The sequence below is a fragment of the Dermacentor variabilis genome, chromosome 11 (assembly GCF_050947875.1).
Source record: "Dermacentor variabilis isolate Ectoservices chromosome 11, ASM5094787v1, whole genome shotgun sequence".
In the NCBI taxonomy this organism is placed as follows: domain Eukaryota; kingdom Metazoa; phylum Arthropoda; class Arachnida; order Ixodida; family Ixodidae; genus Dermacentor; species Dermacentor variabilis.
This window is the reverse complement of record NC_134578.1, coordinates 47,486,899-47,509,706: the sequence shown is the minus strand read 5'-3', so window position 1 is coordinate 47,509,706 and position 22,808 is coordinate 47,486,899. Positions and strand designations below refer to the sequence as shown.

The following is a 22,808-nucleotide window of genomic DNA, read 5'->3' as shown; positions in this document are numbered from 1 at the left end:
AAGAATATCCATCTATCTATCACAGGCGCCATGCATTTCGGAGGCCACGTGCAGATGTCGTGGCGGCGGCGCTATAGTTGTAGCAGAGTGTTCTTAAGGAAGCACGAAAGGAGCCCCGCTGTAGTACATGCCTCATGAATAGTTGGTTTCGAAGGTGGCAGTACGTTGTGTCTCTATATTGATTCAATGCTAAACGCATTACCGGCGACAGTCATCGTCAGTCAGGTTTCGCCGAAATTTTCTGTTCTCCAATTGTTCGTATTTCTGCGGCACCATGCAGTCTTGGAGCCCCTTCAACCGCGGGCAGCGCGTTGCTGTTCCTACTGCGCGCTACTGTACACGGCCGCAGCTTTTCATTTTAACCTGGCAAATATCCCGTTTTTATTCTGGGGCAGCGACAATAAAACGATTTTTTTAGCTCAGAAACTTCACACAGCAATACACAATGGCACCATCTGAGTGGCGGGTGAGCAAGCATTCTTGTAATTAAGTTGATGCATCGTTGTATAATACATTCGCGACGAAAACCGAATACGCCTAGTTCAGGAAAAAGCAGGAATCACAATGTACAATCGAAAATATGTCGATATTGCTACAAGATGGGAAAAGTTGGCAGCTTCTTCTACGCGCTGGGACAAGTGAAGAACGAGTCCGCTGCCACTTCCTCTGTTGTCACCTGGAAAAGCGAAATTTAAAGAATACTATTAAAAAAGAAGCTCGCCGGTACTTTATGTATCGCATTTTTGTTTATTAAATAACAGTGTTAGGTCAAGGAATGTCGCTGAAACCGACGCTTCGACACGGCGATTTGTCTTATCAGGGCAGCAACGTCTCTGCTAACAGCGTTTCTATGTTTCGCAAAGCTCACTCTCCCCAACTATCAGTGGGGAAGGAGGTGGAAAATTAGCCTGTGTGCGAAATAAGACAAATTACTCAAAAAGGGGGAGGAAAAGGAGGGGGCAAGGATGAGGGGGGGGTACGTGGTGTTTAGGTATATAGTGGTGACAGGTAGGGGAGCTGTCGCTGATTTAGAGGCAAGGTTGACAAAAGCGAAAATGGATCTAAACATTCATTCAACGCTGACCAAAGTGCGGGCGTATCTTCCCACAAAACAGGGTATAATGAGATCTGCTGTTCGAACACGTAAACTCATAAATATAGCTAAGCACTACAAAATTCTAACAGTGAATACCAGCGCAGACAAGCCGCTTCCGTTTGACAGCCAGTTTTCAACGGGTCTGTTAGGAAAGGATGACACATTGCCCAAGAAAAGTGTCAATCACCCCTCTCCTTAACCACAAAAACGTTGCAAAAAACGGCGCTCTTGATCTTTTTCTTAATGCTTTGATTACAATATGAAGCCTTACCGACTATCAAAGAGAAACCGGAGCTCATGCTGCCATTAAGAGTTTTATGCTAGGTACACCAGCTGGTCCAGCCATGCGTACAATATGATCAGGGCAACTCCTACGTACAACGGGTTCGACGATTTATATGTAACTTGCAGGTCCGACAACCGGAGTAAATCAGCGCTCGTGAGATAAAGGCCACGTGTAACAGCAAACCTACAGGCATGCGTAGCACTGAGAGCAGGACAGCTCCTGTGTGCAAAGTATGCGACGACATACGCCATGCTTTGTGCGTCTACACACACTTTACAGCGAAAACGGCTGTTGTCTATCAGCTTTAACGTTACGTAGTAGTTTACTTTCCGAGCTGCACCATGTTCTTGGACATCGTACCATTGCCGCTGCTTCGCGTGCAACAAAGGCGCTCTTGATCTTCATCCAGAACATTGACCCAAATTGCTCAATGTGCCTATTATTCGGTGCCCTTGCAATTAATTGTTGCTTCTGTCGCCACTTGTGTATGGTTAGTTCTCGCGTGTACTGGGAGCGCATCATGTCGTGCATCACCCTCGTCATCTGCAGTAGCACACTGGGTGTTTGACCAGGCAAAACGTCTCCGGTGCGCTTTGAAGAATGCTATCCCTTCGGCGAGCATGGCCTTCACTCACACCGCGTTTCGCCGCTCCTGCGTGGGGTGCGGCCTGGCGGCCAAATGAGCCGCTGTGATCGCGGGCTGCCTGCCGGCCCGGTAGAGCGAGGACACGAGCCCGCCCAGGTAGGTGACCACTTCGCCGCCGGTGTGCACGGTGGTCTGCTGCTAGCACGGTTGAGAGGGCCAGATATTACGCAGGAGGCGCTTCGTCAGTGCAGACAATTTGCGAGTAACTGCTCTTTAGTAACTGTTGCGCGGTGCAGTGAATGCACCGATCTCGCCGAGCACATGACCTGCTGCCACCATGACGTCAGCAGTAATTGGGTCCTTTTTGCTTTTTTTATTTTCAGACAGACATCTTCATACCTGCCAACTCTCCCGATTTTTTTCGTAACGTTTAAAGGGACAAACAACCGGCCAGAATGTGTTGTGAGACGTCGATGGAAATTAAATGAGCATGAGTTACAGTGAAAAACTGTTGTAGGAATTAAGGAGGAATTACAATATTAAATTGCCAATGAATGTCTCAAAAAACAGTAAATATACCAGCCTGGCGGTGAAACATTGGTGCTACGGATGTAGTATATGATATTACTATACGCAAGTCGGCTGCTATTAAGTACAGCATACTTATTGCTCAAAATTGCAGTTCGTATATTATAAGACACTTGCACTTTAATATTCCATGCGTATTACCAACAAAGTCAGCGCTAACGAGCAGCCCACGTGACCCACAATCCGTGACGGCGCACATGCTGTTGTACGCGCGTGAGTTTTCAGGTAAGTATCCAGAGTTGTGTGGTCTTCCTGTGAGATACAAGATGCTGTCGACTATTTGTGCCGCAAATAAACACCGGCACTACAATATTAGTAGACGCGCCGCTACGGCAACACGCCGAACTGCGTACGACGTGTAAAAAGGTAGTTTCGCTTTCGAGAACTCAACTCAGCTTGGCTGAAAAACGCTCTTTACTAGTTAATGACCAAAACACTTGGAGAGGAAACCGCAAAAACACGTAGCTATTATTTGTAGAAATAATTTAACTCTTTGGAAAACATGAATCGCTGGAACACCGGCTTGATAATGAATATATTACCTTCTCACAGCTAAGCCGGCACGTGTCGTCTGACTACAACCTATGCCGGTGTATAATCGCTATTGCGCTCTCCTGTCACTGTTCACAGCATGCTTCCAGTGAACGTTTACATCCCCACTGCAGATAAAAAAAAATTTGGAAAAAGAAACGTTCTGTGGCGTTTTCGCAATACCATTTAATGTTAGACACTTTGACCGGTAAAGTCCACGCTGCACTAAAAAAGTGGTTGCCATAAAAATTGGTTGGCAGTCCTTTTGAGGGTTTCCAGCTCGTCCTACAATTTTGCGAACGTATCGTGAAGTCTTACGGGAAAAAAATTTGTTTCGCGAAAAAGTTTCGTTAATCAGTCTCATACACTCGGAAGTCTATTATTATTTAAAGTTTTATTCTTTTGTTTTTTTTTCGCACTGCTGATCTGTTTGATATAATTTTCCACTGGACCGGTCACTAGCCAATGTAGACTATCGGTTCAGCTAGTATGTATCCATTTATTGAGCTTGAAAAAAGATTGATTGATTGATTGATTGATTGATTGATTGATTGATTGATTGATTGATTGATTGATTGATTGATTGATTGATTGATTGATTGATTGATTGATTGATTGATTGATTGATTGTAACGGGTGCTAAAGGGGATACCTTCTTCGAGCAAGTCCTTCCGAACAAGGTCATAAAGAAGGCAAAATCAACCACAAGACCTCTCCTCAAATAATCATTCTAATCTGAAAACATTCATTAGCTTCTCAGTTTGTCCGTTTCCAAGTTTTCTTGCGTAGTCCATCTAGATGTTAATAAAGTGCGGATGTATACTATAAAAGGCTAACTTAAAAGTGAGTGTGTCTTACTCCACCTTTCGGTGTTGTTTCCAAGGAATATTTATGAATTTTATATTTCACAGATTAGAAGGTATGCATTTTGGAAATGACGTACCCTTTAGTACAGGGCGGCGAAAAATACTCGCCTAGCATACTTGATCCAACCACGTTTCACTATATCTATTGCAGTCTGCTATATTGCCTATCTCTACTTTACTTTTTCTCTCTTCATTAAAGCCATATTTCTAAACTGTACAATTGCCTGTGCATGTGAAAATTCGATTCTATCGATCTCTTCCCTGCTTTTTTCCCACCAATACTCTAAAGTGTGACTTGCTTATCTCGACCCCTGAGCAATGGGCGCTTCCAACCACTTCGAATCCCTGAGCGTCTGGAAGGCGGATGTTCCAAACTGTTCCCGTTAGTGAATGTCTTCACATTCCATCACGATGAGATAAGTTGCGTCTAGCCTATTGCTAAGGCAGACATGCTTCAGACTACTGCGAATACCTGATCTTGCGTTTCTTTCTCAGGTAAGGTGCCTGGGCCTCAAATAGCTGTGCACTGCCCTTTGTGTTTCCTCTCCAGTTTCCTCTCCCGATTTTTCGCTGCCGTATTTGTTAATCCGCACAAACTTTTTGTGTTTGTAGTTTGAATCTAATTTCACGTATATGTTGACTGACGGTATACAACAACGAGCATCGTTATGGACATACGCGCACAACAGCCGGAATGTACATTAGCAAAAGCCCTTTCTGCAGCAGATTATATGATAATAGTGTAATACGATTACACAAAACAAAAATGAACCGAGCAAAAAAATTTCAAGTACAATAAATAGCGTATAACTTACTTTCAAACTAAAATAAACAGTACTGCACAGAGCGATGCACAAAACGAAGTCACCGTTTCGCCCGAAAAGCGAAACATCGACTGCGCTGCAAATTAGTGACAGCTATACAAAGTAAGGATCGTAGTTTTATAGGCCGTAAAATTTCTCAAAATAAGCATACTAACTAAATAAAAAAGCATGGTGCCACGCGCGGACAAGCAAACATGAACGCATCTCACTCTATGACCGTGAAAACTCGCTGTCAAAACGTAGAAGCGAGGAACCGCGGCAGCAGCAGCGCGCGAATTCACCTACGCGCGGCGTCTTGCATCAAGGCGATCTAAGCCGCGGCCTGAACGGGCGCGCGCGGCCGCCCGGGCGGCCTGGAGTAGAACGCACGTCCCCTCCCTACCCTCCACCCGAAGCCTCGCGCGACGAAAGACGACGCGCTTCCTCCCCACTTTCCTCCCTTGCGTGCGCGAGATTGAGCCGTGAGCGCTGGCTCACCCTCGCACGCTTTCACTCGCACATGCAGCATACAGCACGCAGCGAGGATTTTATCGCTTTGGACATCGTACGGAAGCTCACGGCAACGCCGACGGATAAAATGCGCATGACGTGTCCATATAATTTATATCGCAATAAAAAATAATGTATTTGCATTGATAAAGAAGCATTTCGCGTATCGGTGTGACGCACATCAAACCTATTGCAGACTCACTTGGTGGATAATCTCCACAGCAAGAATTGCTGCGGAGATTGTCGATCTATTTGTGCCGTTTTAACGTTAAAGGTGGCGAATAGAATGCGGAGAACAACTGCAGTTTGCATTCTATCAAATCGGGCGAATTTTTTTTTTTTGTTTGTCTTGTTACGGGATTGCGTGTTGCACAACTTTCACTGTTATAGAATATTCATCCTAAGTCTTCTGTCAATTGAGTATTCTTCAGGAATAGACCAGTTACTCCCGAAAACAAAACAGGAGGGCAAGTGAAATATGTAAATACAGCTACCTGTATTTACATATTTAACTGTAACCATAATGTAACCATATTGTAACTCTCCAGTCCGCTGAGAACTTGTACTATTGTCTTTATTTTGCGACAGTGTTGGAGTCTTGATTCTCGCCTTGAAATCGGTCGAAATTTTTGGTTTTGAACGCAGGACACATAAGTTTTTTCCTCGTGAGTGGTAGCTTGTATACCACCTGGTCTTTTTAATTTCTTTTATTTACGATAATTTTTTATTGTGGCAACTAGCACAATGCTGCCTGTACAGGTAGATTTGCTGAAAGTGTTCACAATATTTTAACGAAAAAATTTTATGTTCAATTAGTTAAATACCTATTTCTTTATTCACTTGAAGGCACAAGCGTTAAATATGCAACTCAAGCGGTAATCTAATGAGGCCACAGTCGTTTAGCCGAAATCCTGTTACCAGAGCCATATTCGAGTTATGCGCCAGGAAATACTACATTGGCGTTCGGTCCAGTGTTGTCCCGCATATGCAGAAGCAAGCCTTTAAGAAACTGAAAACAAGACTATTGACGTCGCAATAAAGCCAGTAGAGTCAACCAATGCCGCAAAGCTGTCCCATCAGCGCACCTTTTCTAAAATAACTGTAATACGACCAGCAAAAAGACTGAAATCAAAGAAGAAGAGGAATGCCTGGCGACACCTTTAGCAGAAGACCCATCTTTAAATTCATTTCCTCTAGTTCAATGGGTTCTTCAACGGCATAATAGCCAGGTACGGCCAAAGAGCGCAATGCCATGCAGTGTTAGTGAGTTCGCAGTGGAGCGATGAATTCTGAAAAATTGTGGCTGTAAAGCGTCTCAAAAATAATCGCTGTAAAATGCCTAAAATTTACCTGTAATGAGAATATGGCAATGACCATTGACGTGTGCGATGAACATGAAAAATGCATTGCCAAAAAATTATAGCACATCCAAAATATGTCAGATGCAAAAATTGACGAGAAGCACTACTGCCTAAACATATCCCTTGAAACACAAGGGCCTGCATTTTGTGCAAGCCCTTGCACAAGGGCCTGACAGAACTACTGTCAGAGCGGCATCCTCTGGAAACAGGATGCGCTATGAATTTATTGGGCTAATACCTTGTAGGACGGCATCGTTCAAGAAACCTAAGAATGCATTGGTGCTAAAAAGCGGTTCTTCACCAAGAAACATAATAAGATTAATAGAGACATGATAGCGGTATGCTATAGGAAAATGTTTCTTTCTCTGTTTCGGCTTCCCGGCGCTCCAAGAGGACGTGGAGCACGGTCAGCCTCTCAGCACATCTACCGCAGGTTGGTGGCTTGCCACTACTCCGTAAAAAACTGTGTGTGCCATATGTGTGTCTTATTGTGAGACGAACATCAATGTAGGTCCTATTGTGAGGGTATGACATCAATTTGTCGTCTTTTCGTTGTGCAGGGCCATAAACTTAACTATGGCTTAATCAAGTGAAGTATATTATTTGTTTCAGCGTCCCATAAGCGTTGACAGTGGCTTCGCAGTTTTCTTTTTTGGAAAAGAAGGTTTCGGATCTGTGGTTAGGACCGCAGCGGCAGAATGATTAGCTTGCAATGCAATTTATGTGGCCAATTGGTCTACCAGCATATTACTCGCGATGTCTCTACAGCCAGATACCCAGCTTATTATGACTTGTTGTTTAGATTCATAACATTGAAAACCAGTGAATAGAGGTTGGTAAGCAAAGGGATTTTATGTTTTTGCCACAACACTAAAGCTTTAACAAAGCTTAAAGAATCGGTGATATTACAGCCTTTTGAAGTTTCCGTCTAGGAATGTGTTTCCCCGCCGATTGTTGCATAGTCATCTACCGCAAAGATGCATGCTTGTTTCGTAGTGCAGTACATAGGATTTCAAGAAGGACAGACCGAGTGCCGCATAAGACACGCCAGCATGTGACTTTGATGCGTCCGTGTAAAATTAAGAGCACGAGTACTTTGACTCTAATTCTAAGAAGTGCATTTTAATGTTTGCATCTGGCCTATGTTTTGTGACTGATAAAGGCTGTGTCACACGCTACCAGCTGGCACTACCACGGTGTCATTAAGCCATTAGCCATTAGGCGATGTTCAAGTAGTGGAGTACCCATTTTTGGGAGTACTCAAAAGGGCTGCTTTGCGATGCATCTGTTATGAAAAAGTGTGGCATATGTGGTATCATTTCTGGCGAAATAGGAAGGATGTTCACGGTTTGAATCTATATTCAGGAAATAAGTAAAACTTCTATGATTTCTGAAGCTGGAGTGCCCACACGTTTGCTTAAACATAAAGTCTTTACACGGGGCTTGTCCTGAAGGCCTCGGCCTCGAGGCGGAGTCAAGACCTGAGCCGACAAGGCACCTATAAAAGTTCAAAAAGCATTTTCTGTGTCACTGCCCGATGTTATACGCGATAGAAACTTTAATAAGGTTATTGTTTCAGGGTACTGAGCCTTCAAGTATTTCACATATGGAATGCATGTGAATTTGGAACCCAATATGATGCCGAGAAACTTGTGCTCGGCGTTTACAGGTAATGTGCTACAAGAGAGCTCAATAGTAGGATCCGGCACCACTCCTCTATTACTAATGAAACAGACGCAAGTACTTTTCTGTGGGCTCAACCTAAGACTGTTTTCATCAGCCCATTTTGCCACTTTATTTAAGGCATGCTGGAGATATCGTTCGCAGATAGCAAGGTTTCACAATTTAAATCCAACGTGCACCATCATCTACATATACAGAATAGGACATTGCTTGTGGGACAGGCATGCGCGAATAATTTTTTTATGATAAACAGTCTACAGCTTGGCACACCGCCTTGCGGAACACTGGTTTCCTGGGTGAAAGACCTCGACAAGACATGGTCCACCCTTACATGAATGTTAAGGCTTGAAAGGTAACTTTCATAGTAGTCAATATATTGTCACGGACACCACTAGCGGAAAGGTCTCCAATAATAGCGAAGCGCCATGTGGTGTCATACGCTTTCTCTAAGTGAAGAAATACGGAGACAAAAACTGTTTGTGAATGAAGGCATCCCTTCTATTCGCCTCAACCCCCAAGATCCACCTTTCCCCGGACACGGCTAAGCAACGCACGATTAGACGTGGGAGGGTCCAACGCTCGTATGCTCGGGTACGTGGTCTCGCAACACACCAAACAACTGCTGACGCAGACGCCCCTGCGGGGGATATTCTCTCGTTTAATATACTAGAATTGAGTGCGCTCACTCCGAGCACAAGCTGCGCTAGCTTAATTCATCAATCGGTGCGCGAGCTCTCATAAAAGAGACATTAGAACCTACCCCTTAACGTATTTCAGTACGTTGAACAAGGAGACACAGGAGACACCCACGTACGCGGCAGCGCTTGTAGCGATATCACGTGCTGTCAATTATAGAGCCCAAAGAATACACATCACCAGCCATGTTCGACCCGTCCACCGCTACAAAGGCATTCCGAGTAATTTTTTTTCTCTGCAAGAACAACGTCGCCGCCCAAATCACTTTCTAAGGTGTGTTGGCTGAAGATAGCGTCACATGATGGCGCTTTTAGCACTGCAGCTGCCATCGACATCTCCGGGGTTCTTGTGTTTCGCAAAGTTGACGCGTTTTGCAGAGGAGCCATAAATCTACACTATCGGATTGAAATATAAGTCAAACTTCTCATCATCAGCAGCTGCCTATAGTATCTCCACTACATTATTAAAGCCCCTTCCACCGTTCTTCATCCACTCCGCTTTTGCATGAGCCGATCCCTGTAAATTTCCTAATTTCATCACGCACTCGGGACCTACGCCGTAAATCACCGCGTTTCTGTTTCCTTGGTACCCATTCTATTACCATAACGGATCACCGCTCACCTGCTCAATACATTACACGGCCTGCCTCACTCGACGTCTTGTTAATGTCAACCTGAATATCAGCTACCGCCGTTTGCTAACTCACAAACCTCCTTTTCCTTGTATCTTTAAGTTACCCGCACCATTATTTCGTCGTAACTCTTGCTATGTGTTACTCAGTTTGCCCTCGTACATGCCTGTCAAGTTTCAAGAGTCAAACATGATTCCAGCGTTAAGGAGTGGCAAGTGCTCCATTACTCAGTGAGTATTCAAGATGTACTTCTCGTCACATGTGAAAAATGTATAACCACATTCTCGCATTGGGTAGGAACAGCGATTAAGGCGAGTCGGTCTAAGCGCTCGTGTTTGTGCTGCTTTCGCTAACCGTTTGGTTATTTTCTTTCAGCACTTCATGCAGTGCTTCGCGCTGCAAATCACGCCATGTACCCTATTGCAGTTTTGTTCAAACGCCAACCTCTTATCTAAGAAGCAAACCGCAAATCATAACAGAATAATTGTATTTCCTGACGCCAAAGAGAGTGTTTAGTTCTCACCTCTCCGTTAGTGCCGAAGTCGGCAGCCGTCATGCAGCGGCAGACGAGCGACAGAGTGGCCATCACCCAGCACAGCACAATGAGCCACGCGAAGATCTAAGGTGAAATGAAAAATTTAGAGAATACGTTGGTATTTTAACGGCTATACACAGTTTGAAACTTTGCTGTGCAGCAGACAGTCAAAGTGGTGCTTTGTCACGTTTAATGACGTTGTAAGTAGATGAAAAATAAAGCAATAAAGTATCCGGAACGCAGGTTCAACGGTAAATGCGAATTTGCGCTCCTTTAAGACATACGGCGCTTGTAATTTAACAGGTCCCAGCGTAAGCCGCAAAAAGTAGTACAGATAACTTTAATATCGAAACTATGTGCGCAGGCTTCACGGATATTTTTTTTTAAACGAACGCCATGTCCTGTAAGTTTTCGCAGCCGGCGGCATAAAACGCGCCATAGCAACCAGCTGAAATAACCACTTTCTCTACGAAAAGAAAATATTTGCCGATGACTTATGTGAAGTAGTCCAGAACCTCTTGAATAGGCGTGGTATTTTCAGCTACAAAATTCAATTGAAGTCGTAGACGAAAGGGTCACCAAAGAGCCTCTTCAGAAGCGCTACTTAGTGCTGTCATGGCTGCTTCCTGGTCGTTACGCACCTGCGTGGTGAGCCTCTCGTTGTAGAGAGTAGCCACGCTGTCGTTTTCCCACGCTGCAGGTCCGCCGGCACGGGTGGTGCAACTGGTAATTGCAATTAGTAAACAAAAACAAATTTCATTATATAGGAGAGAATTGTGACTGTGTACGCACTGCGTCAATAGGAAACAAAACAGAATCGGTGTTAAAAAGCGATTCCTGTCCCATTGCATAGTTTTACTCCCAAATTTCTGCGTTTTTCCTCGTGTTAAGAGTCGTCTCGATGAGACCTTCTTCTTGATGATTTCAGCGCAAGAACATCGGAAACTGCCGGCTCGAAGGAGAATCGCGAACTTACCACAGTTTACAGAATAACAGAACTTAGAGAATGCAGACGTGCGCTGCATTGCTGGCGCTGTCTTCTTGCGAGGCACTGAGACGAAAACTAGAGCGCACACTACTCTAACTGCAAAGCTCTTGTTCTACCTATGTGTTGGTTCAAAGTCAACAATTATTTGTATAGTGCTGATCTTTTTCTACACTTTTGCCGAGAACCCTCATGCCACATGAAATCGTCTCTAAAGAAATTCAATTCTGGGGTTTCACGTGCGAAAGCCAAGATATGATTGAGGCACGCCGTAGAGGGGAACGCCGGAATAATTTTGACCATATGAGATTCTTCAACGTGCTGGGGTTCTTCAACTCAATACACAGTACGCGGGCGCTTCTACATTTCGCCCCCATCGAAGAGCGGCCACCGAGGCCGGGATTTGATCCCGCGCCCTCTAACGTTTATTACCGCGGCCTGTTTTCTTCCGACTACCTAAACACGGCGAGCATAGTAAAACACTATTTTCAATCAAGCGACCTTATGAGTGCCCGAAGCACAGTTATCAGGCCAAAGTTTTCTTTTTCCCAAACAGAAACATTCCACCCTTATCGGTGCTCACTTCCTCAGCACGCGCAGCTCGAGCTCGTAGAAGAAGGTGTTCACGCCACTGGTCACCAGCCAGGCCATGATGAACGTGAGCAGCGTGAGCACCGTGCTCAGAGCCGTGGCCGGTGGCACTATCTTCCACACGTGCACGATACTGCGAGAAATCGACCAAGCTGTTGTAACGTAAACATAGTTAAACCTCTTTATAACGAAGTGCTTAGGGCCTCCGAAGTTATTCGTTATAAAGGTCACTTTGTTCCAAAGGCCCACGCACCGCACAGCTCACAAAAGGACTGGGACAGAATTAGTCCTTCGTTATACAGGTTATTTCGTTGTAGAGGTGTTTGTTGTAGAGGCACTGAATTGTAGGTGTTTCCCACGATGCTACTTCAATGCAATGAATCCGAGAAAGAAACACCACTGTTTCACAGATTGCCAAAAAGCTATCTGCCACTTAGAAAAATAGTGACAGAAGGGAAATGTAGTCGACGACGGGAGAGGGAGAGGTGTCATGAAATTGGAAATTTCGCAAGCACATAATGGAGTCAACACAGCATGGGGTTCCAGTGAACTGCAGTCAACAGAAGCAACTGAAGCTCGCTGGGAGAGACCTTCGACCTAGAGTGCACAAAAATTATACTAATGATGTTGAATGTGACGATGGTGTTGACGGTAATAATGTCGTTAATGTACCATTTGTGGCAGAACCCCGAAAAGCAAGAACGAGTATTCGGTAACTATATTCCGGTGCCACTTTAGAAGGCAGGGAAATTTGCCCCCAAAGGCGGAGGCACACGAGCCTCCACCGATGGGTGCGCACTCTAGACTGACGTCATTAGCCGGACGGCCGGTGACCCCACCGACTGAGAACATGACCACCCGCGCCTCGAACTGGGGCAGACTTTTGGGCGGGACTGTTTCTTTACTCGCGGAGGCGGTCGGGTGCCGCAGTTCGGTCACGTGGGCGAGGCCTCTCCATAGATGGTCGCAAAAGACAAAATAATGATAGCGCTTGCGCGTTCTTTGATATAACGCAATGAACCGAAGTTTTAGGCAAAAATTATGAACGTGTGATGCGCTATATGACTGCCGTATGGTGCATCAGCAGTTTTGCGATAGATCGTCTTCATTGCGAACCCGCGTTTGGCAAACTAAGGGGTATAGTGAAGATAAACGCCTGTCCCAAATACCCTCCTTAGGCTTCCATGTGCTCTTGCACTTAGAGAGTGAAGGCGGGTATAGTAGTCAGTAACGTGAATAGCCCTACCAATGAATAAAAAACAAAAGGAGGAAAGGAAGCACGGAAAACCATTCCATCCTAACGATGACGTATTAAACAATAATCTCACTCGCCGTGGTTTCACAGTATAGTTTCAGCAACTACAAGAATTAGCGTGTAGACTGGCTGCCTTGAATTTTGATCAGGGTGGTCAACATACTTTGCAGTCCACACGTGTAATGATGGCTGTCCATCCCTCTGTTTTGGCCTGCATCTTGCGCGGTATCATACCCTTGGGCAATAGAAACCGTATTTGTGCAGCTTTCAGTGCTTAAGTACATGTCTCAACGTTGGATTGTACAAACCGACTGTCTTTCATATAAAAGCGGAAGGTTTTGTCTCTTATCGACATGCAGAAGCTGGCTTACGAAGTCGACGCTCAGACGATAAAACGCAAGGACATAACCAAGTATGTGTAATCTACGTTTCAACAAAGTTAAATATGTCCCTCCTTTCGGGGAAAATCAACCAGCAGTGCTTAGGAAAACCATATCATAGTTACAGAAATTAAAAACGATGAACTACTGCGGTGGCGAGGACACTCGAACGGTAAGAATTTTTCCTGGCCCCATGAACTTCACTATAGTGAAATTCTACTGCATTTATAATGAGTAGGGCTGTGCGACTATTACTTTTTGAGACCGAATCCAATACGAATCGAATAGAGCGAAAAAGGAATCGAGTCCAATGTGAAATGTTTTTCGTATAGCTTGCGAATAATGTACCGCCTTCTCAACATTAACATCAACAATTTTTAAACTATGGCAGACACAACATTACAAATTTCCCGTCATTAAAATATAGATTGTAAAGTATACTTTATGAAAAGGACAAAGGAAACATTAGAAACTTCATCGATCGCGAACTCGTGGCTCTTATATATAGCAGCACACGCGCAAATGCATTATCAATAGAGTTTCGAAAGGCAGATTTGGCAGCCAAATTATATGTGTATACATCCGCGATCAAATCAAAAACTCCTCTGCGTTTTCGATTTGTGCCGTCTGCCGTCTGCCGCGCTGCCAGAGAAAAAAAAAGCACTGTTCTTGTTTCTTATTTCAACAGTCGTCGCGTCAAGTATGTGTCAAGTATCTCGCAACGGAACGTATTCATAATAATTCCGATGAGAGGAAACAGGTGATGTACCTCTAAGTAGTAATAAACAATACTCACTGCACAAATCTACGTCTAAAGAACATTTTATTCCGAATGATCGTCTGTAGCCGGCAAAGTTTGGAAGTCTGAACGATGCGGCATGCTCGATTACCTTCTGTCCGCTGTAGATGGGATGAAAGATGTGGCATTTTTGCTTCAATTTCATGTTTGACCGTGTATTCGAAAACTATTCAAAATGTATTTGGATATTTAATAGTGACTTATCGATTCGTGGACCGAATCGAATGGGACAATATTCTATTCGTTATTCAAAATCATTTAGACATGGGCCCGGCATCAGAGCGCAACTCGCTTTCAGGCAGCGTTCAAGCACAGGAGATTGTAAATTCAGATGGGTAAAAAGTTTCGGAACGAAAATAACTCCCTTTCTCGTACCGGTTTTTTTTATCTACTTTCGTTATTTAAAGTATGCTCCGAACTAACCCAACTAAAAACTCTCGTGCTGGAACGTTTGTCGCAGCGGCCGCTCATCTGTTATCGAACAACTTGCTGCACGTATGAACACTTAAGTCACCTTCGCGAAGGTTTTCAACCAACAGTATTGTAGGAGTACTTCTTGATGGGCTAGTTGGTGAAACATAACCATCAGAATAAGGGCGAAAATTTACACACGTTGAGAAGTACTGACAACACAAACGCTCGCCATTCGTCGTGTCCGCACTTCTGTCGAAGTGTGACAATTTGCACTCATCTTTAAGTAGCAAACGGTAGTATACATATCTCCCTATTTACCCAGTCCTAACATTACACTCATTCCAGAAGACCGCGGCAAAGCCAAACAAGGTGACTCACCTGTCGTCCTCGGGCATGTTTCGGCTGGAGGCGCACATGATGAAGAACCAGACGGAGACGATGCCGTACACGAACGAGGCGAGCATGGAGAACAGCACGAAGTTGCAGAGCACGTCGCCGCCCCACTCGGTGCGCGCCAGGTCGATGCGGCAGTTGCCGGTCTTGACGTTCAGCTCGACCCAGGGCTGCGTGTAGAGCATGCACTTGCCCATGGTGGTCTCCAGGCTCGAGTTCATGTTGCGGTAGCTCAGCAGCGCACCCAGCGACGTGCCGATGGAACAGACGTAGATGAGCACGTGCGTGGCACGCCACACGTTCAGGTTCCGGTGCTCGGCCATGGTCTGAGGACGGTGGAGGAGTCCGGCGGCGGTTGAACATCAGAGCCTCGAACAGCCAGGACGACCACCTCCTCTTCTTCTTCTTCAACGGTCGCTGGCGCCAGCGCGTGACAGGTCTCACTTCTGTCTTGTTGTCCATCGCTCAAGGCCCCACAGTACAGGAAGGTAGCACAGTTCATGAGTGCAATTACTATATTGCGGGGCCTGACGTTGTAAAACTGCACAGCAGTTTGCGATGGACGCCGCAGTGGAGATCTGCGTAATAAATTTGAACTTTACCATACGGGAACGTTTTTTTTTTGTTTTGCATTCAGTCACACCTCGTCCTTGTGTTCAGCAATGCCATAACCGTTCAGCTACCGCGGCAGGATTCTTATACTTATTATTGTTATAGTCATTAATATTGCCAAGTGGGAAAGTCATTCATTTAATCTCTTTCCCTCTCTATCTTTGCTATCATCCGAGATAGTGAACTAAAATTTCAGGCGCATGTTCATCCACTTGTGAAAAATAGATTTTCATTTAGCACTCACAATAAGAGCAATGCAAAAAATAGCTTTCGACCCTATGCTGCTGGATATTTGTATTTTTGTCTATATCATCATAGCTATCTTTCTTAATGTACGTAATCTTGGGTCAACGCGTATTTTACGTGCATTGAGCATCTACAGCGCCCCTTCAGAGTTCAGCCATCATATTGGTGGCTTTCAGCCCGTTTTACTCGACATGTAAGTATCTTTATATCAAGGCTAACATTATTTTGCTACAATTATTCTGTCAGACATTATCCATGGTTGCATATACACTCATCACGCATGATTTCAGCCCTGAATGCAGAAATTCCGAACACTTTACTAACGACAGTTGAACTCAATTTTCCCAGCGTGAAAGCATTTGTATGCCTTCAATGATGACTAATTATAACAAACTTAGTCTTGTTTTCTGGCACCTAAACATGAAATTTGTTGGCTATATACTGTACAGAAATTGCGCCATAATTATCATTCATCTTCCGCGCGCAGCAGGCAATATTGCGTTGTATAGTTGACCGACTCATTAGAATTCGCCAAGTAAATATATATTCTTGTGGCTAACTATGCATTTGTTATAGCTTATAAGTATTTCTAGACAATTAATTCAGGATTATATGCATTTGTTTGGATAATATTCATTCTTTGCATCGTTGCTCATAAGCTGTACTTTGATTACTGCTGTTGAATGCATTGGTGTTACTTTTGTTGTAGCTATCTACTTATCGGGTTATTCGTATGCTTGTTTAATGTCCGCGCTTTTATAACTGTTTCCTTTCTTTCTATAACTTTTATATATCTATGGGAGATCAGCCTGTCACTTTCTTTCTATACTCTGGGACCTCCTGCTGTAATATGTTTCTGCCCTTAATATACAACTCCAGCGCGTTTCTTTTTTTTTTTTTTGGAAAGGCAGGTGACGTGACACGTTTAAATTATGGGGTTTAACGTGCCAAAACCACTTTCTGATTATGAGGCACGCCGTAGTGGAGGACTCCGGAAATTTTTGACCACCTGGTGTTCTTTAACGTGCGCCTAAATCTAAGTACACGGGTGTTTTCGCATTTCGCCCCACCGAAATGCGGCCGCCGTGGCCGGGATTCGATCCCGCGACCTTGTACTCAGCAGCCCAACACCATAGCCACTGAGCAACCATGGTGGGTGACGTGACACGTTGCTTGCCACAATTTACTATCCCTTTCTACTTGTCTTGTATCCTCAACTCCTTTTTATGCCAGCCTCACTGCTCTTAATTTCGTTTTTTTTTCTTCATCCAGTTCCACAGATCTAGGTTGAATAGAAGGCCCCCAAAATTTTCAGTTCTTAATGCATTCCCAGCAGTCGGCATGTGTCACAATACCCTGCAGTCGTCAGTATCATCACCATCATCACGTGCCTGCTGTCTATTTAGCATGTAAGGTTTATAACGTTTATTGTAGCTAGCTGTGTAGCTCAAAAAAAAATATCGGGGCATGAAAACGCATCATTTCTGTTTGTGTACGCACGCACGTACTACGTGCATGCGTTTATATGAATGTACGTGCACGTATGTATTCGTCCACGCATGTAACGCATAGACTCGTGTAGGAGCCACACCTGTATATGGGATGCAACCTCAACTTGGCAGCCCAAAATTTTGAAAAAAAAAATATTTCCAACAGAGAAGCGATCGCGTTCGGTGCCCCTATGCCGGGCGCGCGCATCGGCGAATTTTCGCGAACTGCCTACTTCCGCATGCTGCTACTAGATGACGAGATCCGGGGTGTGCACAAGATCTTGGTGGCGCAACCCACCACCCCGTTCCAAAGGGGACGCTCATAACATCCATCCATCCATCCATCCACAAGATCCGGCGTGTGCACTAGTCTCCGGCTGGGCCGGCACCATTCTCAGCCAAAGATTCGGTCCCGTGTAAGGCCCGCACCTCGACAAAATTATCTTTAAGAAGTGCGGCCATTAAACGATTCTACACGGTATGCGCGTTTACTTGTGCGACTTTTTTTTACGTTTGTATTGATGCGCGTGGGCGCACGTGTTTTTGTATGTGCGAGTACGTGCAAATTTGTGCGTATGATGTAAGTAAGCGAATGTGAGTCTACGTGTGTTCGTGCATGCGTTTTCGTGTATGCTTCACTGAGAGCGTGCGCAATACCCAAATCTACAGTTTTTGGAATTCTCACTCACCTCGAGAAGTTCATCCAAGCAAAACCATGCAAACGTAATTAAGATGCTGCTTACTTTTCATTTACCGGCCGTTACTGAAGATTACATAGTTCGTTAGGCAACATATGTTGAAGAACGGTGCATAATGCCGTAGCTGTTGACCATAAGAAAAAAAAAGACATTTGCTATGTCAGTTATAGCACATAAATTGATTTTTGAATGTATATTTCGAACGCGTGAAAGTGCAACCTGAAGCTGCCGAATAGCACTTAGACATCAAAGTAACCAACAAAGACGTGTTCTGAGGGCTCAGGGCGTGTTCTCAACGGTTCATTCCTTACATTCACGAATTCATATCAGCACAGCAGACCGCCCAAGGAAGCAGTTGCATTCGATAATTAGGCCACCACCGCAGGAAGGAAGTCCGATGCAAAAAGAACCCAGCTTCCTTTATGCTGCTACTTGATAAGCACATTTCGCAAAGCAGTCCTCGTATCTTTACAAAAGTTCTCGTGCGCAGTTGAGCAAAGCCTTAGCAAGCGTCACAAAGAAGTTTTCACTGTTTTAACGTCTAAAGCAACGTTAACTCCCTGAAGAAGAGCATTTAATGGTTGGAAACGGGCATTGAGATAAGCGTGTCGAAGTCAACGACCTACTGACGGTGACATAAGCCAAGCTTCGACGGAGTCAGTTTTCTTTTTCTTTATTCTTTATTGGTGCAAATTCAGAGTACAGAAGCACGATCTACGTTTGCTTTGTTTTCGCTTTTGTTTTGGCATAACGCGTTAGCTGCAGTATTTGGCAGTGTGCAAAAAGAAGAAGCAGTTGAGGACGAGAATCACAACAAAGTGCACGCGCATACCCCGCTCGAGGCCCGGGTCCAACAAACGTTTCTCCAGCAGCCTGCTGCGATTTTCTTTCCTCAGCCAGTCCGGGATCCGACGAGTAAAATGCTTCGTAGCGAGGTCTACGCAGTCAGTCGGGAAACGGAAGCATGTTCGGGAAACTGGGATCGAGACGACGGCCTCCCTGTGTCATTCCACCCAACGGTAGGCGACCACGGGACCGACTGGCGAACAAAAACCGCTGGTCGTAGAAGAGGTGGCTCATCACTTGCACCGGTGCGGCTCTTCAGCGAGGGTTCCAAAAAGGTGCGATCCGACGACGAGGCCGACGCCAATCAGTACGCTCATGAGTGCGCCGTAGAGCATCCTGGAGAGCATCGTTGCCTGGCAGGCGGCAGGGTGCCCCGGTTTGGACCGGCGGCTCGGCAGCGCAAGCGCCTTTCTTCGTCTCCTTGGAGATGGACAGCTTCGGCTCCACGGACCTGGTAACGGCGAGTTCGCTTGCTGGATCTCTATGGACCCTTGTCTCCGAGCGGTCAAGTGCCGTCGAGTTGACAGCACATCGATTGTGGAATGAAACGTTCAGACTGTGCGATTCGCAAGCCTCTGCATTGAGCATGTATTTATATTAAACCGGTTTTTGATCATCAAGGCCACGCTGTTGACGTGCATTACGCCATTTAATAAATAAACGCCACGTTGTATAACAAATTCGGTTTCGGATGAACAATGTAGCGTGTCAACTTTGGACATACGAGCAATATACATGGCGATTAGCAAAACGAGAACAAGGTAAACGCGGGAGCCAACGTTTCGACAAGTGGACTTCTCTTTTTTAAGGTGACATATGCTTCCCTCCTCTCCCCCTTAGAAGAACCCTGCCTATATATATTGTGCCGAGGAAAGCATATGTCACCTTGAAAAAGACAAGACCACTTGTCGACATGTTGGCTCCAGCTTTCACCTCGTTCTCGTTTTGTTCATCGTCTTGAGAATTTCCATCTCCCGCCTGTCGCATTTTCACTAGCACGCAACTTTCATAAGACATGCAAGTTACGTCACGCAGTATAGTTAAATGTGCAAACATACATAAACATGCGTTAAATGAACGAAATTTTAGTAACGCCTGCTGAAATGCTATTTTTCGCCAATCACGACACTCGGATGGGAGTGACACGTCAGTCACTGATGCCATGCACCTTGCTTCCAGTAACTGAACCACTACACAGTCGTGCACACGAAAAATTATCGGGTATTGGAAGGCTACTTGGTACATGACGGCGGCGACTGAGACGTATAGTAAGACGAATATTAAAGAGACAAGCACAAACGCCTGAGTCACATCTTAGTACTTGTCTTATTACGTGGCTCAACACCGCTGGTTAACTTATGTCCTTGTCGGAAGCAGCAAAATAACAGGACGTGAGAAAAGGGCAGACAACAGCACTGTTGTTAGCTAACAGACTGGCACCGCAACCAACAAATTGGCGGTCCGGGATTCTAGTTCAGCCAATGTGCCGATGCCACAGTGCTGGAAAACACTGACCTCGAAGAGCGCAATCGAGTCAGCAGCTGTTATGATTGACTCAGTGGTCCCCTGGAATAGGGGCGTCGACCCTACACAGATGGGGAAGAAGACCTTGAAGACAGCCGTCCACATCTGCCACCGCTAATTTCTAACCAGTTAGAGCAAATAAAGTTTTTCCTCCTCCTCCTCCTCCTCCTCCTCCTCCTCCTCCTCCTTGACTATGCAGTCACCTGTACAGTTGTTCTTGTTGTTGTTGCCATTTGCCTCAAAACGTGCCTCGTACCCACGAGGGGGCTTGCCCACACTGGATGGATGAAAACGTACACCCAAGAACATACCAAAAGGGGTGAAGGCGGACATTCTAAATGAACATTTGGCAACTAATTGATAACAGGCACTTTGAGCGGAGCTTGTACACAAACTTAGAAAAAATGAAAAAATAAAAGAAAGTGCTCCCCAGTGCCTAATTGCTTGTGCTAATTGACAGGCAATAAAATAAACCTGCTGCCCGATTCGCTATCCAGAAAAAAGAAATACTTGGAAATTGCATTCCGAAAATTAGGCATTGCTATAAACACTGCAAACATTCTCTCCTTTGGGGCAACTAAATTGGGTTTTAGCTACAGGAAGGTACGCAGGGCCGTATGTGAGTTGCTTGTTGACACAAGAAGAGTACTTATATTTAATTTACTGATTTATTACTGATCATTTTCCAAATTCCAATTTACGTAAGTTTGCCGATCTATTACTTATAAATTTAAAAACTTGCAATAATATTGATGAAAATTTATTACCTTCTATATTGCTCTCCTTTCAACAACAAAGGTTTACCGCTTAACCACTGGCTTCTTAGCCAAATCCCCGTACTGGGTACGCACCATGGTATAGGAAGCAAGGAAGCAAGACAAAATGTTTGGATTTGTAAGTGCTAAACCCAGGTCACCAATGCCAGTTACGCAGGAGGCCCTGGATCAGGTTTTCTTCTTCTATAAAAATCGACCAAGATTGAACGCACATAAGCCGCTGCTTACCACTGTTGCTCGATAGCGTATTCGACGCTGAATTCCTTGCTAGAGTTTTGAACTGTCGTGTTTAACGAGTGTCAACGCGAAAGGCGCCATATGTGGTGCATTTGTTGTTTGTTCGTAGAGACGAATTCTAGTTAACTATACCCATTGGCAGGACAATTTCAATTCTTCAAAGCACGACCTTAAGTACATGCACATATATGGTGAATTCAAGGGTTGTTGCACTTAATTCGTAATACCACGTTTTGCTACAAGGAGGTTAGACTATGACGGTCGGGGAATCCAGGAAAGAGTTATCAATATTTGAGGTGGTGAGGGCAGGCGCAAGCAACCTCCAGAAAGTAACTGAACAAGTTACTGTGCCACTTTAAACATGCGAGCTCGTTTTCCACCAGTTCAAACGCGTGTATTAACTCAACTAACGCTCTCGTCATGCAGGCGCATCGCATGTGTATCGCGCAGTGAGATTGACGTAAGCACTTATCGTGGAATGGATAAGAGTCTGATACACTTTCCGAATAATATGTTAAGTTTTGACTTTCATTCGTAATTTTTTTTTCTTTTTTCCTATAACGCAAACGCTTGGATGGTTGCCTACTTCGCTGGGCCACAGGTGGCCACAGCGACAGTGAAGAGCGCGCTGTTGAGCCCCTGCTCGATACCCATTATTTAGAGCGCTTACTTTCGAGCCATTCCGAAAAAGAAAATACTGCTCCGTGCAATCTAACGTCGTAATACGGTGTCACTAAGCCGGCCATTGCACAATAACTCTTCAAACTGTCGAAACAACAAGCAGGCGCGACCGCATGCATGAAAAGCGTGCCGTGCGCAGAGGGCTTGCCTGGCACTGCGCTTGACTGCGGGAGTGAAATTCGAGAAGAGGAATTCAGGAGGATTTTAAGCGCGCACGAGCATAAGAGTGTCGCAACAACTTAGCCATGGAGAAAGGAAACAAAGGAACGGAGGTAGTTCCTTTCATTCCTCAGCGTTTCCAGCAGCCTATGTGCTTAAAACATGTATGCCTAAATTGTTTCAGAACATGCGCAAGCATATCAATAATTTCATTAGGAGTGGCAGAAAACTGGCCGTACATTACTGACTAGCAGCCACATTGTGCTTATAGGTACAACTTCCGTGACGATGACGCTTGGCAGACGGTATTCCCTTTAACTCTGTGATGCCCAAACACTTACAAATCAAGGAAAGTTGGAACAAATTGACTACATTAATTTCTGGCCATGTAGATATTTGTACAAAAAGAAACAATAAAATGTCATGCGAGTAAAAGCTGAAAGGGAAGCTGAAGAGTGCCGAATTCCATAAGACGCTCATATACGAATGCAGGAACCTTATAAACCATGCAGGTAAAATTTTGGAGGGGATTTTTCACTTAGGAGCGACG

The 22,808-nt window shown here is 44.8% G+C and overlaps 1 protein-coding gene across 2 annotated transcripts; it reads right to left on the bottom strand.

The window, feature by feature from the left end:
• Positions 1–214: 214 nt before the first annotated feature.
• Positions 215–15,432, bottom strand: LOC142563551 (uncharacterized). 2 transcript variants are annotated; one of them, XM_075674124.1, is made up of 5 exons: positions 14,975–15,432; positions 11,741–11,881; positions 10,814–10,895; positions 10,161–10,256; positions 219–676 (listed from the first exon to the last, which is right to left on the bottom strand). In XM_075674124.1, the coding sequence occupies exons 1-5, from the start codon at positions 15,310–15,312 to the stop codon at positions 623–625; spliced, it is 711 nt and encodes a 236-aa protein (XP_075530239.1). In that variant the 5' UTR covers positions 15,313–15,432; the 3' UTR covers positions 219–622. The 2 variants fall into 2 exon arrangements, with proteins under 2 accessions (XP_075530240.1, XP_075530239.1); XM_075674125.1 differs by lacking the exon at positions 11,741–11,881 and having other exon boundaries at positions 215–676.
• Between the last annotated feature and the right edge of the window lie 7,376 nt (positions 15,433–22,808).

Coding starts and splice junctions, on each gene's coding strand:
- LOC142563551 (XM_075674124.1), bottom strand. CDS start 15,312: ATGGCCGAGCACCGGAACCTGAACGTGTGGCGTGCCACGCACGTGCTC. Junction 11,882..14,974: donor AACATGCCCGAGGACGACAG/GTGAGTCACCTT, acceptor GATTTCTCGCAG/TATCGTGCACGTGTGGAAGA. Junction 10,896..11,740: donor GAGCTGCGCGTGCTGAGGAA/GTGAGCACCGAT, acceptor TGCAATTACCAG/TTGCACCACCCGTGCCGGCG.